The sequence below is a fragment of the Mytilus edulis genome, chromosome 4 (genome assembly GCF_963676685.1).
Source record: "Mytilus edulis chromosome 4, xbMytEdul2.2, whole genome shotgun sequence".
In the NCBI taxonomy this organism is placed as follows: Eukaryota; Metazoa; Mollusca; class Bivalvia; order Mytilida; family Mytilidae; genus Mytilus; species Mytilus edulis.
In genome coordinates, this window is record NC_092347.1 from 45,802,865 (window position 1) to 45,822,712 (window position 19,848).

At 31.4% G+C, this 19,848-nt stretch overlaps 1 protein-coding gene across 1 annotated transcript in view; it reads left to right on the forward strand.

Annotated features, from left to right (window-relative positions):
• The first annotated feature begins 309 nt into the window (after nt 1–309).
• LOC139519789 (galanin receptor type 1-like) overlaps nt 310–19,848 on the forward strand; it is a 145,013-nt gene continuing 125,474 nt past the window's right edge. Inside the window, exon 1 of the mRNA XM_071312052.1 lies at nt 310–644. Coding sequence (XP_071168153.1) covers nt 612–644 — 33 coding nt within the window. The 5' untranslated portion in view covers nt 310–611. The remainder of the gene's footprint in view (nt 645–19,848) is intronic.

Genomic DNA, 19,848 nt, shown 5'->3' on the forward strand with positions numbered 1-19,848 from the left:
TTCTTTTCTAATAGGAAATCGATTCTGTTGTATTTTATTTATAAACGATCGCGAATCACTAATAAAAAACAATATTCAAAGTAAGAGATCGAATTCAATATTAACCATACACAGATCTTCTGGTCTTAGGTGTTATGTTTATTTTATCTTGATATAAAATTTATCTTCCGGTGTATCTCTTTTGTCTATTATAATAACATTTCCGAAATTAGTGATTTGTGGTGTATTTTAGATTATATCTTGTGTTTTATTGGTTTATATTTTACAAGGTTGTCAAGTGATAACCAAATATTGTTGCTGGCACATTATGAACTAATTTGATAAATGACCGTCTTCGAGATATTCCCATTTGGCAAGTTAATTAACCAGTCTAAAGCTTTCACATGTTTCGCGGTTGTTCTTCCTAACTTAAAGACAGTTCAAACGCGATATCGACAGTTAACGATACCAGTGGAGAACCCTGCAGTTGATCGATATGTGTCGGAAAGAATTATTGTAAAACATTTAGTCATTATCAGAAAATGCATGTACTATAGAAGTCATACGACATAAAAACGTTAGATTATTCAAAAAGTTACACAGAATTCTTGAGATTTTTTAAAACTGGATGAATGCAGGAAAGAAGTGACAATGAGTTACACAAGGTAGGGCTATTTTATAAATTTTTTCTGTAGTTTATTTTTTATGTTTTAAGTTTTCTGACATAAGGAAAATTAACTATTTCAAAGATAATATGCGTAATATTATAGCATATAATAGAACATCGAATGAGCAATTGATGATGACAGGACTTAATTATGTAATATTAATATTTTAATGCAGAAATGATGATATAATTAGTACTTGAGGTTAACAGCATTCCAATCGTGTAATGTTTCTGTTTTGTATATAATATATATAGCGTTTGGTATTTTGCTTACAGTAAAACTGCAGAAGTGCAATAAAAAGCCCTGATGACTTTTTTTGCACCATTTCGATTTCCCATCTCACTTTAGATCTAGAATTCTTACGATACCTTCAAAGTGGTGCTTAAAGCTTCGTGCAAAACCATTCCTGTGTTGAAGCATTTTTCAAAACAAATGTTGGAATCATTATTAACTTTTATTTTCAATCAACTTATTTGTAAACTCATTTCCTTCAAAATACGAGTTCTTAGAGATTTTAAATTAATATTTGTTCAGTCATGATTCGTTCCCTGTATGCGTGGTCAGTTTTGGACTACACTGCTACTGCATTTCTATCAAATACATGAACCATTTAGAAAAGATACATGCATGTGTAATAGGAAAAGTTTAAAGAAAATCATTTATTTGAAAGAAAACAGCGCTTACTTTTTTCTTTGGTTTGTATGTATTATTAAGAGAATCTATAATCTTAAATTGATTTGGCCACTGTGTTCAGGCAATTTGGTTATACTTCATACTTAACTTGACTGGTAAAAACTGGATGACGAATTGTATTGGTGACAAAACATTGAACAGTCTTTCTCTCATGGCGCATTCCTTCCTATATGATTTAACCTACAACTATCAAACAAATCATGCCTGTTTTGGTCTTAAATATGATATTCATTCCCAATATAATACGGAAGTTAGGGATTATTTCTGTCCATGTTTGACATACGAAAGTATGGTTACCCTATAAAGGGTGTAAAGATCCAGAAAAGAATAAGAAGTTTGTCACCTAATTTAAGTGCTTACATTTATACGATGAATTTTGATACACTTCTAGATTATTTTCGTACACAGCAATTTGAGTATACATGCTCTAGATCTCTTACATTTTGTTTTAAAAAAACACTACAGGCAATGATCTGCAATGCGTCTTCGTAGCTACATTTGTAATATGATCTGCATGAGGTAGGCAAACAAAATTTGATTAATCATTTAATGGAGATATGCAGATGTCGAAGTTCTATAACAACCAGGTGCTACAAGAGTAGCGCATGTGATCTTATTTTATGTTTCGAATTATCTCCATTGCGAGTAAAATCAAACACCTAAGGTGTGTTATGAACTGCCAGAAACAGATACTTGAATTTAGCATTTGTTTCTTCAAGGTCCTTCAAAAACATGCATAATTCAAGTATCTATTCCTGGTAGTTCATCACACACATTAGAAATAAATGAAAAACTTCAAGTACTTTGGTATCTGGTAAGTAGCGTCTTAAATCACTTGTGAAAGGTAATCAAGATACTGTACAAATGTGCAACCATGCTTTGAATTTGTAAATGGTGCTTTCCTGAACAACTAATTGAATATTATAATAGAATACGTTTTTATTTGTTTAACGCTTGAAGTAATGGAACTTATTGTTCTGCAAACATCTAAAATTGACATTTTTACTTAAATTGTTTTGGAATTGTGTATGCAAGGTTTTCAGGAGGTACATTAATAACGAATATTGCACTTGTAGATGGGGGGACTAACGTTCAAGTACAAAAATTCCATCGAAGCATTTCATAGACTTTATATCCATGTATAATGACAATTGAAGACAACAGATTTTAAACAAACAAACCTTTAACGCTTGCTTAAACCTCAACGTGAGGAAAGGCTGTTTACCGGATGAAAAAGAAATTGCAATAATACTAATATAAAACTTTTTATTTGAAAGATTTTTAAGTTAAAATAAACTATAAAAATGAGGCAATTTTTAAGATAAATTAAGTTACTTCAAATATAGTATTCTTCTGTTTGTACTTATTTATTTAATTCTTTTTAAATTTGTGATCTAATGTAACAGTAAATTATTAACCTAACCGTCAATATTATCATTAAAGCAAGAAACGAGGATTAAATTCTTCTTAGTCTACTTGGCACTTTGAAACAAGCTGCATGGATACAAATGTGATGCGATAATTACAAATAAACGTGTTAGAAAGATTGTCTTGCTTGTTCAAATGTTCAATGGATTATTTGTTTGACATGTTTAATTTGTTTGTTTTATATAGCTGTCGCTCATCACTGCTATCAATTGATATTGTTCGTATTGACAAGTTTATATTTAAAAATAAATAACATTAGTTTTATTCCGGATTATATTATCTAATTTAAAAGGTAATTTAAAAATGACTTCGACGTCATTGGTTCATAGAGAAACGAAGAAAACCCAAAACTGCATGTTATTCAAGATATTGATTCATTTTATGAATGACTTCAAATACATGTATCAATATAATATTGATTTCATTTGTAGGATTTTAATTGTCCTGAACATGCATGCAATATTAGCCACTGGACGTTACGCTACACACGCAATCCATTCAACATATTTTTCTATCTTTATTTCATGAGCAAAGATAACCAGTGTAATTCAAAGTTACATTTCGAAATTATACTTACAGTAAAGTTTGTTTTTCACTTCCTCTTTATTTTTGGGGATACAAGTATGAATTGATTCGCAAGTCATAATATAAAATACAATTGAACTGGATGATATCACACTTGTTATGCTTACACTCTTCATAGCGTTGTCATATGTAGTTCAATAACAGTTGAACATGAAGGAATCAGAATATATAACAACAAATTAAATTTACATTTATAATGCTCTTTCTTCCATTTTCTGCGAACATCATTGAAGACAAATGTAATGTTTCCTCTACTTATATTTTGCTCTTAATGTGTATGCGCACCACCACCGATGGTAGGGGTGGACTTCTTGTTTCATAGAGCACCTAACATGTCCGGAGGTAGGGTGGACTGCTTGTGTTAAAGAGCGCAGAGCACTTCCAGTGGTAGGAGAACCTCTTGTTTCATGCAGCTCAGAACACTTTTAGGGGTAGGGGTGGACTTGTTTTATAGAGCGCTAAACATCTATCTTTTGTTAGACAAGAAAATGTCTAATTTTGAATTGACTTACAGCTTATCTAAGCTCGTGATGATTTATAGTTTTCACTACTGTATGTAGCCTGGTATCCTGGTCCAAACTTTACGCCGCGTTAATCTACTGTCGAACAGTGAGCCATGATACTATAGTTATTCGGTACATGTAGACGATTGTTCATTGCGAATTCAGTTTATTATGTATCTGTTAGTTTGGCAACTCTTTAATGAGTATTCATATTTTCCATTGACTTAATGAATGTACATGTAAGTTTTTATTTCTAAAAATCGTGCTATTGGTACACAAATCAATCCGTCAAAATTGGCCTTACAATTTACATACTAATACCTAGATTCCGCATTTAAATATTTTCTAACACATGGGAGATAAAAAATGTGTTTTCAACTTCCGATTATTCGTTGAATTAGACAGATTAGGTTTCTCATTAAAAAAAAACGTCCATCCTTACAGATCCTAAAATGTACCTATTAAATTTATTGTTGACTTGTTCACGTAAAATGCATCAAACGCTTGCCACTGGACGTTTATCAAACAACAATAACAATAAGTCAATAATTATATATGGGAAATCTGGCAGATGTGCATTACGTTTAAGATTGAATGATTTGGCAAAACAAAACGACAGATGCTTATAATCCACAGTTTATTGTGATCCATTGTGTTAAATGCCCGAGGTTAAATGACATGTCTTATTTAGTTAGACAGTCCGTAAAATATGATGCATTTAACAGCAATTTGTATTTGCTGGAACAATAACGATATATTTTCCATTTACAGATACTTTGCATTTTGGATCAATACTAGTATTGTTGTTTCAAATGTTTGAATACGGTCTAAATTCGGTTGAAAAAAATAAAAAAATATCAAAGGAGACATTGAAAGACTTAATCCAAAGAAGATAGGCAACGTTATAAGCAGTTGATGCGCAACATGTGCCACTCTTCATCTTGTCAACGATGTGTTATTGACATTCAGATGAACTCTGGTATCAAGATACCAATTAATGCATTCTTAAGTGATGTCGTTATCCTTCGGAAGTCACTTAAGAATTATTGCATAATTATTAATCATACAAAAATAATGACAGATGATGATTTTTTTTCATAACAGAAAGGTTATATCGTTAATCTCTGCTGGTTTATAATCGTAAAAACATGTTACACAATCTATAGAAATTTACTTTCATTGCTTCAAGACAAAAATAAATTATTGGTATATTGTCCTTTATATATACGACAAAGATAGATTGTTAGCACGTTGTCCGTAAAAAAAAAACCAATAAATACGTCCTTGGTATAGTGTCCTTAAATAAGACAAAACTAGGTTGTTGATACATGTACGTTGTCTACAAGGAACAGTTGAATAATATGGGAAGTTGTATTTTTTTTTAAACTAGGTGGAATAAATACTCCATTCATTGAGTAACTAGCAAATTCTCTAAATTCTTTATTAATTCTCTAAATTCTTTATTAATTCTCTAAATTCTTTATTAATTCTCTAAATTCTTTATTAACAATACGCGTAATACTTTCTTAAAATTCATTAAATATGATATTATAATACGAAAGAGTTGTACAGGATTTAAACCATAAAATGAGGTTTTATTCTGCGATTCCCTATATGAAGTCCCTTTTGTTTACAGCAGAATTCAGCAGCATTTCATTTGTTCAGCTCCAACCAAATTTAGACTATAAAAACACATATCTGTGGTAAGTTTTTTTTAAAGAAATGTAAGTGGTAAGAAATATAGTCTACAATAGAGTGATATAAGATATTTTCCACTTTTTGGAACTCGTCAAATGTCACGTATCTCAGAACAACTTGATCAAACCACACATGACATATCATTTTAAGTTGTTCTTTATTGAAGCTATGAAACATAAGATAGTTTTCAGAGTAAGCTGAAAAAAAGTAAATCAGACAAATATTGGTATTCTACTAATCAAATTTACTGTTCGCTAGAATCCGTACTGTGACCTTTATTGCGTCGTTATTTGTTAGTTAACAATTTAATAAATATCTAACTGGTAGGTAATTGTACAGCAATGAGAAAGTTGATTTGCAATCATTCTTCACAGTGGGAAAAATCAGATCCGTGATACATTGTGATTTGGACTGAATTCCAATGAAGTGCTTTAAAGGATGAAGGGTCGATCAAAAAGTTATTAGGAGTCTTAAGTACGTTCACTTTCAGTTCAATGCCTAATTAATTTCTTTGACCTTATATTGAATAGACCATCGATCTAAAATGTGTGTAAATTCAATATAAATATATATCTAGGCTAAAGACATTTTTAATCTTTATGATGGTAGGAGGGGTGTATTTCTACATCTATTATCGTAAAATACGCAGAAAACTCTCCATCTGGAATATTATTAATTAAGCCACTTTTGAGACAGAATTTCAAATTATTTGGAAGATTTTTCATTTAAATGAAGAGAGGAATATTTAATTTTATCTTATTATTACGACTGTTTTACAACAAAACAGACAGACATGTTTTTGATTCTAAACATAAAAATTATATGATAACGTATGATAACTCAGATAATTTAAATATTTTTACAGTTCTTATTGAGTAGGCCTAACAGTTCTTCATCTAAATAGAATCACACTTGGAAATCCAATAGTTTCTTCATGTTGTTTTATTCGTTCTTGTCCTGAATATGCGTGAAATAGTCAGATGATGTTCAGCGAAAAACAGTACAGATTATTTGGTTTTAATTGTTTTGCTGTGTAGCCTTAATTTTTACCCCCGAATCTCATTTTCTTAATCTAAATAAAAATAAGTTTAATCCATTGTCAAATGCTCGGATATATGACTGCATTTCCATCAATATTACTTTTCGCAGACATCCATTGAAAAAATACTTTTATCAAAAGACAAGGACTACATGTATACCTTAAATAATTACCTAGGTTCTAATCATCATTGTCATTATAGCAGAAACAAACAAATGTCGAGATGTAATAAAAGACATTATTTAAGGGAGCCACCATTTGATTTTTATTGGGGGGGGGGGGGGGGGGGAGCTAGGATGAAAAATTTTGTCCTGCTTTTTTTTTTAGTTGTAATCTCTGTCCTGCCTTTTTTTTACTAGTGTATCCTGACTTATTTTACACAAATTGTCATCCTGCCTTTTTTTTTACCAAGTTGCTCATCCTGCCTTTTTTTTTTTTAACTCAAAACTCCTGTCCTGCTTATTTTTCATCCTAGCCCCCCTAAAAATCAAATGGTAGCTCCCTAACTTAATTCCTAATTCATATAAAGAGAATTGCCAAAAGGCAGTGGCTACGTGCTGGTCTCCTCTAAACGTAGAAATCATTCATATAGATCTCTATACAGTTTACGACATAAACCTTATTCATTCAAAACATAATTATTCAAAGTGCTCTCTTACAACAATTAGTTGAAGCAAGTTCTTTCTGCTTTGATTGACACCTGAAAGATATAATAAGGGAATTAAGGTAATTATGTTTCTACCAGCAAATCATGTTCTGGGGAAGTCAGCAGCGACAAAGAGTAATTTAATTTTATATTCAGGAAAGAAGTTGGCTTTCGATCTGTGAGTTTGACTGACTCTCTGGTTTCTTATGTTCCTCTTTTACAAACGTACATTTGATGCTGCTGTTGGTGTCCTTTCTTTAATCTTTATTTCAGCCGCAAGGACCTTCTAATTTAGCAATTATTTGGCCTTTTGAAGATGGGAATCAGTGTTAAATGCAATAGTATTTGTAGCTAGTATCGCATTGCCATACATTATTTCAGTTGTCACCCTGTTTGACAGAATAAATAATTGTACCTTATATAACTAAATGAATAATTGTACCTTATATAACTATATAAAACAGAGTCCATTAGATGGTGACTACAACGTTATTTCACTTGTAACATTTCCAGAATTGCGCTTTCTAATTTTCCAATATATATAATATATTTTTGATTATTCTATATTGTATTTTTCGAGTAGACGCCGAGTTTAATAATATATCAAATTATTTACTGAAGATTGATTACGTAACTATTTAACTACCAGACTGTGGCAGAATTATTTGAATAATATACAGCTGATAAAGTTGGAGTCAATGTTCTTTTTGTTCTTATACCAAAAGTGCATGGAGCAAATTGACTTATGATTGTATAAATACGTCTGTTGTATCGACTTAAACAAACTTAGCCATATTGTTAATATACAAATATACAACAAGAATATGGCTATTTTTAAGAACTACTTAAATAAAGTATTGTGTTACAGTTTACTTCCATGTCGCGTGGCATCAGCCAACTTTTTTTATAAGTCTGCATGTGTGATATAATTAGTCTGTTTAAATGTTATCCGAGATGAAATTTCATTACTTTATAAGATAAATGACTTTGATATCAGCCTTTATCAAGTCTAGTCAATATATTTATTAGAGAAATGATTTTAATTTCAACGCTTTTTTTTTATATAAAATATGCAACTTGTCACGCCAGTAGAAAGCTGTTAACAGTAATTAAAATGGAACTTTGGCAAGCAACAGCGACATTTTCCTTCAAAGCTAAAAAAAAAATCAATACGGTTCAGAATTTATTACTTCCTTCGTCACAATCTGCTGAAATATATTTTTATTTTTGGTAGTCATTTCATCTTTGTTAAAATAAGATAAAAATTGAGACAAAATGGCGTAGAAGTAAGCAAAAGAGGTGCGAAAGATACCGGAGGGACACTCAAACTCATAGATTGAATATAAACTGACAACGCATGTCTAAAGAAGAAAAAGACAAACAGACAAACAATACTACACAAGACACAATATGACAAACGAAAGACTAAGCAACACGAACCTCAACAAAAACTCTGGGTAATATCAGGTGCTCCGGAAATGTAAGCGGGTACGTCCTGCTCTACATGTAGCACCCGTCATGTTGCTAGTGTTATTTCTTACCCGGTTAATAGTCTAATTCGAAGATGGCGTCCGTAAAATTAACGAAGGGGTTATTTCGACTTTGTCATTCGGAACTCGTGGTTTAATAGCTTCCTTGTGAGCAGCAACACTTCATCAAGATATATCATGATAGGAAATACAAGCCCTAGAATATAGTATCAATTTGGAGATATATACTCCGTATGCAGACGCTGCTGGAATGTTTTGTTACTTGAATGGAGAGTTGTCTCATTGGCACTCATGCAACATCTTCCTATATCTATTAACTGTATCTGTTGTATCCTTTATCTCTAGTTTCGATGGATTAGATGCGTTCAACATAGTCAGCACATTTTGAATTATTTAGTGAGAGAAAATCTCCTTCATAGCGGAAAGTAAAGCTAAATGATATTTTTAACTTCTTTCCTTTCTCCCTAAGACGTTCATGTGTGACATCAGCCTCATACGAACAAACGAACAAACCGGTCAGGAAGATTTATGTACGTTCAAAACAAGAAAAAAATACAAGATGTGCACGCAACAATGGACCACAGAATTGCAGGCTCCTGATAGGCCCACACGGTTTAAAGTATTAAGGAAAGTTTAAAACCCTATCTCTTACTTTGGACCTTGGTGTATAAGCATCAAATGACAACAAACTATAAAAATATGTTGCAAAGGCTTGACGCAGATAGAAACAAAGCACCGAAAACATCCAACTAACAAAAGGATTAGTAACTCGAAATACCACTCTGAGAGTACTCGAATTTACTGTAAGCTAGTTCAAAGCCAATAACAACTTATAAAATAAACATGCATCAAAGAATATGAAAAAACAATCAGTAAAAGGACGCTTGTAACAGTCAGAGAGAGAAAACAATATTTTGAACCATAAATGTGCATAACAATGTCCAAATTTGTATTACAGTGTTAAAATATAATAAAGAAGATGTGCTATGATTGTAAATGACAAGAGACCAAATGACACAGAAATAAACAACTATAGGTCACCGTACGGTCTTCAACAATAAGCAAAGCCCATACCGCATAGTCAGCTATAAAAGGTCCCGAAATGACAAATGTGAAACAATTCAATCGAGAAAACTAACGGCCTAATTTATGTACTAAAAATTAACGAACAACAAATATGTTCATATCAACAAAAGACAACCACTGAATTACAGGCTCCTGACTTTGGACAGGCACATAAATACATATTATGGCGGGGTTAAACATGTTAGCAGGATCCCAACCACCCTCTAACCTGGGACAGTGATGTAACAGTACAACAGAAGAACTAACTATAAAAATCAGTTGAAAAATGCTCAACTCAGATGGATACAAATAGAAATACTAAACGGAGTGGACGTGGCCGGGTACTTGTATATCCCACAACAAAAAGACAACAAGGGGGATCTGGGAGTACTCGTAGTTACTGACAACTAGTTCAAAGCCACTAACAACTAATAAAAATAATCATACCCCTAAGACTAAATTGTCAATCAGTACACATCCAACATCCAATATAGATTTAGTGCAAATAAGTCATAAACTGTCAGAGAAAAGCATGACGTTGTGCAATGTTAAGGTACATGTTTCGACCGATTGTAGATCTATGTATATGTATATGTATATAACAATAATATTTAGTTTTAGTTTGCTGATAACAAAATCAATATTAATACCAATAAAAACATTATTCAATGATGTCTGTCTTTCATAATATATTTAGTGCAAATACGTCATAAACTGTCAGAGAAAAGCATGACGTTGTGCAATGTTAAGGTACATGTTTCGACCGATTGCAGATCTATGAATATGTATATGTATATTAGAATAATATTAAGTTTGCTTTTAATTTATTGATAACAAAATCGTTTGTTCGAATATCGATAAGTTTTTACACGTTGATCTAAATATATCTATTTCTTTTTATGTATAAGTGGATTCTATATTGAGTCACCCCATATATATATATCGTATTAGGTCACTAACACACCTAACGTGTAACGAATTTATCTTACCGACTATCTTCACATGTGGTATTTTGGCTAGCGGTCTATCAAAGTGATCAAATCTTAAATACTTAGTATTAGGATCCTACTTCCATTTGTCTATACAGAAAACAAATGCCAACAATAACAACTTTTTAGCATTAAATTTGTTTTATGAATTTATTTCAATCGTTCATCATTTTGCATGTATCAATTTCTTCGTTTGTTGAATACTTTCAGATTTCTTTGTTTTGTTTTGATATTCCAACAATAACAACTTGTTAGCTTTAATTATGTTTTATGAACTTATTTCAACCTTTCATCATCAATTTCTTCGTCTGCTGAATCCTTTCAGATTTTCCCTCAACACCCTGGTGAATTATAAAATGTTGAGGCATCTTTTTTGTTTTGAAAGGAAAGTAACTTCTTACTAACCCTATATCGTTGCTAACCCTATATTATAACTAACTATGTATTTTTTAGGACACCCTATATCAATTATATATATAGTCATCACGTGTAGTTCATTAACCAATCATATCTCCATAAATCTATAGGAGGTAAGATAAATGTATTTACAAATCCCACATCCATGACTTACAAATATGTAGGTAGGTTAAGCGTTACTGGTGAAGGTTAATCTATTATAAGCACTTTAAATGAATTCAATCCGTTTATATGTAAATAAACTCATCATAGATACCAGGATTGAAATTTTGTATTTGCGCCAGAGAGTAAAAGCTGTTCGGTCATACTTATCGGACAGTACTTAGCGACCATATAAATTTATTTAGTTTGTGAAATAAAATTCTTCCTTCACACAAAAAAAAAGTGACATTGTGAAAACCGGGAGAGAACAATGTTTGCATTTTATTGCATAATTTAATTCTAGGACATACTATAATGTACATATAATATTCCCATATAAATTAGAAAATATATATATTAGAGTACTTAATGAAGCTTTATTATATGACAAGGGAAGGGATGTGATTTTGCAAAACCCTGAAGTAGAAATATTCTTTTGCATTACAGAAAAAATACATAGAATCAGTGAATGTTTGGAACCATTGTACGAGCACTAAGCTTTTACATTTCACTAGAAGTGACATTCTGTTATTTGTCACGCCCCTAGTTATTTTAAAAATACGCCCCTATTGTATTAAACATATTATTCTATCATGTCCAGACAATTGACAGCAGTTGTATATATTAATGAGAAAGACCTTAAATTGTTTTCTGTTTTATACTTTCAACGTGAACGCATTACTATTAAACACCAAAAAAGGATTATGCTAGAAAAACCATATTTTATTTCCATTACTTTATATCATAATGCTTTTTTTTTTTTTTTTAACTATTATTAGTTTGTATGAGTTTGAGGAATTAGAGATTATCCTCTAATTTGAATTTTCCTGCTGGTATTATTGCTATATTATCAAAAGTCGACAGCGTTATATCTATAATCAAAGTATTATTTCGGTACAAATATATCAAAGTCTTTTTAATCGTAAAATCATAAGTATATGATAGTCATTAGTATCAATATCATTTCCATTTAGAAAAGTACATTGTGTAAATGTTATTTACAAAAACAGCAGAAAATTTGTAAGAAACAAGAGAGCTAATGCATCATACAACTACATGGCACTGACAGAACTAGAAATTGATGAGGTTAATATGCTGAACTCTGTCAATTATCTAAATATTCTGTTATTGTTTGTTGTTAAACGTCAATTGCTGTGATTATACGGGAAATTTAACTATTTGCACTGTTCAAGTACCTCTCGATAGAAAGTTCAAGGTCATCTAACTATTACGGATATTCATTATATGAATAATTGTATTAAGTTTGAGTCAATAACCTAGTGGTATTAGAGCATTTAATTATCTCCTGGTATTTGATAAATTGAAAAGCTCACTGGCTAGAATACAAATATACAAGATATATAGAATTTAACTTCATATAAAAAAGAAGATGTGGTATGAATGCCAATGAGACAACCGTCCACACGGTACCACTTGACACAGAAATGAACAACTATAGGTCACCGTACGGCCATCAACAATGAGCAAAGCCCATACCGCATAGTCAGCTATAAAAGGCAACGAAATGACAATGTAAAACAATTCAAACGAGAAAACTAACGGCCTTATTTATATAAAAGATGAACGAAAAACAAATATGTAACACATAAACAAACGACAACCACTGAATTACAGGCTCCTGACTTTGAACAGGCACATACATGCATAATGTGGCGGGGTTAAACATGTTGGTGGGATCCCAACCCTCCCCTAACCTGGGATAGTGGTATAACAGTACAACATAAGAACGAACTATAAAAATCAATTGAAAAAGGCTTAACTCATCAGATGGACAAAAATAAGTGAACGTGACCGAGTACTTGTACACCATATTGGCCGTATCTTCAGTGGTGTTGAAGATCAAATTTTGGATATAGCAATGTACATAAAAAAAACACCACAAAACAGATAAAGAGCACCTATAGTTAATTGCTGATTGGGTAAGTAGGAAGTATTAATGAATCATAACCTGTTTAAGTGATTGTAATGCAAATAAAATGCACTCTAAAGTATACCAAAGGAGTAGGTCCGATAAGGGCCGATTTTGGCCTCAATTTTCAAGTTCATCTGACGAAATATTTTAAACACTTTTTAAACACTTAAGTGTCTATTTCAATTGATTTAATTAGTTTTTGTGAAAGATTTTAACTGATTAAGTCATTAAAAACGCTCCGATTCAAGCTTAATTATGAAAAATCTATCAAATTTACCAAAAATCGTCACTTTTCAGCTGGTTTTTGTCACAAATGAAAGTGGCCGCATCCGTGTTCATCCTCAACCTTTATATATATTATGTATTATCGTCAAATACAACTTGCATTTCAATATAATGAATGAACACGAATGCGGCCACTTTCATTTTTAGACAGAAACCGTCTAAAATTTATCTAAAATGCTAATTTTGTGAAGATTTCAATAATTTAGCATGACTTTATGATGCTAGTACCCGATATATGTGCATTGTATTGTCAAAAACAGCCCATATTTATGTAGCAGAATCATTTTACTTTCCAATAAATAGCTTCATGATTACATTATCACAATTTTGTAAAACTGCTATATTTTGGGGCCAAAAAGGGGTCTTACTGAACCTACTCCTTTTGATAATTCATCGAGACAAACAATGCATTCCGTGAAGCATCTCACAGCTTGTTTCTCTTCAGTCATAACACTTTATATGTAAGTGTACCTTGTCATGGTTGTGAAATTTCCCAAGTTATGATTGATTTTTCATTTTCTGATGCCAAGCATTTTGAACCTTGCATGGATTCAGAACAGATGACATACCATTTTTAGTAACTGAGCTTTTACTGCAGTTTAGTATTGATCTATAATTGTGATACTTAATTAAATGCGTTTTGATGTCAAAAGTAAAATCACAAAAATATTGAACTCCGAGGATAATTCAAAACGAAAAGTCCCTAATCAAATGGCAAAATCAAATGATAAAACAAGGGATTACACAAAATACCACACAGTTCATGATCAACCGACCATTTTTATAAAAAGTCCTTAATGTTAGACATGACCATTAATATTGTTTCACTGTTTTCTACATGTTTTGACTCAAACAAACTCGCTAGTGTTTCTGTGTCAGTAATATGGTCATCTCTTACTACTGAATTGAATTTTATCAGTAACAATTTGTCGAAGTTGCTATACGATGTCAGCGCTTTTCAATGACCAAATAATGCAAATTGATATGAAGAAGACTCTGTTGGTATTGTTTGGTTGCTATGACAATGACGTTCACCTTATATCTCTTTTTATCCAATTTGCTCATTCCCTTCCATGTTAACTCGCTATACTGTAAATAGGACACTAATTCGCTCATTATCAGTAGTTCAGTCAATACATAATTGAATTCAAATATAAATTTTTGAGATGTCAGAAGAGATTCCGTACGACCAACATCGATTTGTAAGGTTCTCGTTTAAATTGTTTCTCTTCGTCAAATAGGACATTAATACATTACTAGACACCAAAGATGACTTAACAGACGGCGATAATTAGAATAATTGCATATTGTACTGTAGAATGGCGGTCGATGATCTAATAAGTCAATCGTATTACTTTTGATTATAGAATAATTTGTGGGAAAACTGTTTCACGAGACTATTCTTTTCTCGCAACAAAATCATGTCAAATATAATTTCCTGTTCCATAAAACACAGTTCAAAAATGGTAACTTGTAATTAACTTTAAAGGTCGCTATACTGTTAAAGAAAAACACTTTTAATCAATTAAAAGTAAATTGATGGTTTTATCTTATTCCTTTTTTTTTTCTTTTTCAAAGCTGTAAATGGTCGAACCGGTTTGACATGTCGCTATGGTAACTTTGGAAATTATAAACTAGTAATTTAACACACGCTTTAGTTATTTTGGGGTTTAACCGAACAGTTTAATTAAAAATTATTCCAATTGATTTAACATTTAGAGTAAGATTAAGAACTGTAATTAAAGTTAATGTAATAGTTTACCTAAAAAAAAATAGCTATTCATCAGAAATGGAAAAAAAATCGGAAAATACTATGCCGACATCCAACATGCGTATATGCTTCGAAACAGAATGTACTTGCAAAAGAGGTGATTGAATGTCACAGCATTCCAACTGTCAAAACATAATATGATGTTGCTTTAAACGAGTAACGTGTATTTTCATCAAGTTTATTTAAATAAATAATTACAAATTCATGTTTCAAATGTTTCAATATATTTCTTCTTTTTCTCTCATTCTTACTCTTACATTGACTGGAAGTATAGAAACATGTTAAACCCACGATAAAGAAAGCTCTCGGGCGTCTGTTTAGCCGTGTGGATGTAAAAACACACACGAATTAGTTTTTTGTTAAACTCGTGTAAGGACAGTGGCACGTGTAAACGCGACATATTGCAAAACACTGCCAAATCTAATCAATCCACTTTGCATGACCTACCAATTCGTCTGCTCCTGAATAAGGATGAATATATGCCATTTGATATCAATCAATCAATTCAAAAGGGTAACACTTTATATATCAGTTGATTATGTTTATAAGACACATGTATCTCTATCCAGATTTTGTTAGAGACCTAGTTTGTAAGTTTCCCCGTCAACTGCATTTTTAGCTCTCAATTTACTTTTCAAAGAAGTTGTAGGTGGCAAGACGAAATTAGTATCATTTACTTTGTCAACATCTTTAACCTCATGTTTGTATCAATTTACGGATGTTCATTTCCTAACTTGTCAATTTGCTACTATAATTATCAAGTTATATAATCCGATTATTTTTCCACAAGTCTTATTTAACCTTTTACATGAATGTTGTTTATGTTTAAAAGCCAGAAAAGCTTTAATTAGCATAATTTAAACAATTTAAACTTCTATGTCATTTGGTCTCTAATGAAGAGATGTATCATTGACAATCATACCACATCTTCTTCTTTTATATGGTACAAAAAAGTTAATTCTGTTGTATGAGAAATTGTAATGAAAGTGTGACGATTCTTATACTTATTTAGGAATTATAACTCACAATGACTTTTTAGGCAAAAAAGATGTCGTTTTCTGCAGAAAAAAATAATGAACGTTTACTTACCTATTGATATTAAGCTAACGGGTTGAGCACTCTATATATTTTTATATTAATAAGAGTTTTGGCGTTCTAATAAAACCGAATAATAAAAAAAAATAACCTGCGATCAGCAAAAATATTCTTTGGATTCGGAACACTACATCTTATTTTATGATTCACGATTTATTGGGTCATATTTATTTGAATATCTTAACCTTATAGATCTAAAGAAGACCTCTAGATCCGATAAAGCTGAAAGCAACCTTACAAATATCCTACAAGGACTTATTATTAGATTACATGAAAACAATCCAACCAAACTCATGTGACCTCATTTGTATGATCCATTTTTAATTAAGAAGGTATTGGCTGTATCTGGAACAATGTAAATATTGACTGGTTTGAAACACTGTAAAGATTGCATCACAAAGTATTGAGAATAAAAAAAAATGACATGTTTAACATATTTTTAAAATAACTGCAATATCACTTTTTTTATCTTTGAAAACACGGTTTAACATGACAGTGACTCTTTCTGAATTAAACAAATGAGTTCGAATTTTCAAAATTAAAAAAAACCATGATCTCAAATATTCTTTTCCCTTTGTATTTTTTTTCGGCGAAAAGCATTAGTTTGAAATTGTCAAAAGTTAATTACATCTAACTCTCAATGCAGCAACTGTATAAGACTATGATAAACGAGCTTGAGCTCGATAAACAGGATGAAGGCATACAGTGTGATCTGAAGCATCCTTATCTTTTAAAGGTAACAATGTTATAATAGTGGTAACGATCGCTAACAATAACTAATACACCAATATCTTTATTGCCGGAACTATTTTCATTTTCCCGATTTGGATTGATAGCAATCTGATTGTACTAATATTAGTGGTACATTAAATATATAACTTTTTAAAATAGTGCTTATAGATTAGAATCATCTCACTTCAATGTCCGGTTAATAACCCGGTAGCAGGCTCTAGAATGATAAAGTGTATATGAATTACTGTGTGTTATCATATTGGAATGTCGATCAAGAATTCATATTTAATAAATTTCTTTTATCTGCTAAATATTTTTTAACGTAATAAAGCGTTTTAATCACCATCAATTTTGTAATGGTTGCAGGTCTAGTACTATAACTGTCAATATAGATATAGAAGTTCTGTGCAAAATATTTAATGTATTATAAAAAATAATATGTTTGATTGTATATTATTTCCTTGAATTTTAAATGCATAATGTAAATCTAATCATTTTTTTAAATTTGAAATATGTACCGTTTTAAGTGTCACTTAAACACCGCTAACTGCAATCAAATATCTAATTTAAAAATTCACAATGTTAACATATGTTCATTTTAGATAAAATAAATTCATGATTTTTTAAATTAATGTTTGTGTCGTTTGGTTGCTGTTTCATTAATGTATACAGAATTTCCCCTTTAATTAAAAAAAGGTTGGTTTATTATAATTAATATTTAAAAATTGTATTCTTTCTCATAATCTTTTGCCTACAATATTGAATTCCCAAAATGACATTTCTTAATATGCATATTTCTTGAAAATTGTTCTCGCTCGGACTTTTTTAGTGCATTAGTTATAAATGGTGTGTCAAATTTAACGTAAAGTCCCTTTACAAATGGCAAAATCAAAAATTCAAAACATCAAACGATGGTCAAAGCGCTGTCATATTCCTGCCTTGGTACCTACAGGCGTTTATTTTTCTTATGGTGAAAATGGTGGTTTAAACCTGATTTTGGAGCTAGCTTAACCTCCCATTTTCTAAGAAGTCGCATGAAATTCCATTATAATACCTACAATGTGCGATCAAAACAAACAGAAGTTATATAGGTTACTAACTCTCTTCGTGTTGTATATGGTATATCATAACTTCTAATACATTTATTAGATAAAGACAACATAAAACTGCATCGGTGATGACATTGGTATACAAAAATATATCATTTGTAATAATTATTTCCCTTAGGATAACAGATATCATACAAATAATATATGATCCAAATCACCATGGAATCGGTACAAATATTTACCTAATCATAAAAGTCTTTTCTTTACATCATACTTTTAAATGAGTTGCTATATCAAACTGTTATCTTTTCCGTCTTATAGTTTCCTGTCTGTGGTCAAAATATTTGATAAGTTGATAGCTGATACTAATACGAAACAATACTTTGGGGAAAAGTCTATAGACACAATAGCTTCTGTGAGATTAAATCTTTCTTGGCGACTAATCTTTATGAAATTAAAAACACTATGAACACCGCCAGAAAATGAAAGAAGGTCAGATCTGATTCTGTAAAAAGACCACAATAGTTGGAAAAAACAATTTTGTATTTCCCAAGTTTTGGTGTACAGCATTTAATGATATGAGGATATTGGTTGAGGCATATTGTTTTTTCAAAGACATAAGAGAGACTTTTAAGATTTAAAACTGAAAAATGTTAATGGGATCGAGACAACATTTAGGAAAAAAGGTAAAACAAACGAAATGATGCAACAGGTTACACAGTTTACTGTAACTACCTTATCAAATCCTTAAAACCCACTATCATTCAGAGTAAAGTGTTGAAGTTTATGATAACAATAAAGTAATCAACTTTGGTGGATACAGATTTTATATTTTGCTTTATCTGAGTTTTGAATTTAATCTAAGATTTTATATCAGATTATGCTTCTTTCATTTATATTCTCTATTAATTATCTTTCAAACAATTTCTAACATAAAATTCTTTACTGAGTTAAGCCCCTGTCCCACTAGACCACAATCGCTCACCGCGATCTAAAGTAAATTTAGATCGTAGTGAGGTCGCGGTATGAGGGGCATGAAAATGTAAATTTTCGTTGCTTTCACGATGCTACTACGTCCTCTCTACGCTTCTACAAAGATCCCGCTACGATTATACCACGTTCTCACCGCGCTTATTCTGCGACCTCACTACGCTTATCAAGATCTTTCTACGCTCTTCACGTTCTCACTACGACCATACCACGAGTTGTCCGATTGCAACACGATCTTACTGCGATTATAACACGTTCTTACCACGATTATACTACGTTCATAGCGCGATCTTACTACGCCAAACATCGTGTTCCATATCAATACAGTTCAATTCCTTCTATTTCTGATTAAAACCTAGATTTCTCGGAAACAATACAGTCATGCCACCAAAATCTACCAGAACACGTTGACATGGTGGTAGGAGTTGATGTAGAGGAAGAGGGAGCAAAGTAACAAATCCCGATCAAGCAAAGATGTCGGACCGACCAATCCAACCTAAATTACAACCTATTGCTGTCCATAAAGCTCAATGACGATATTTTAGTGAACGATAGCAGATATGACATAGATGTATCAATATATATAGGAAGATGTGGTATGAGTGCCAATGAGACAAATCTCCATCCAAGTAACAATTTATAAAAGTAAACC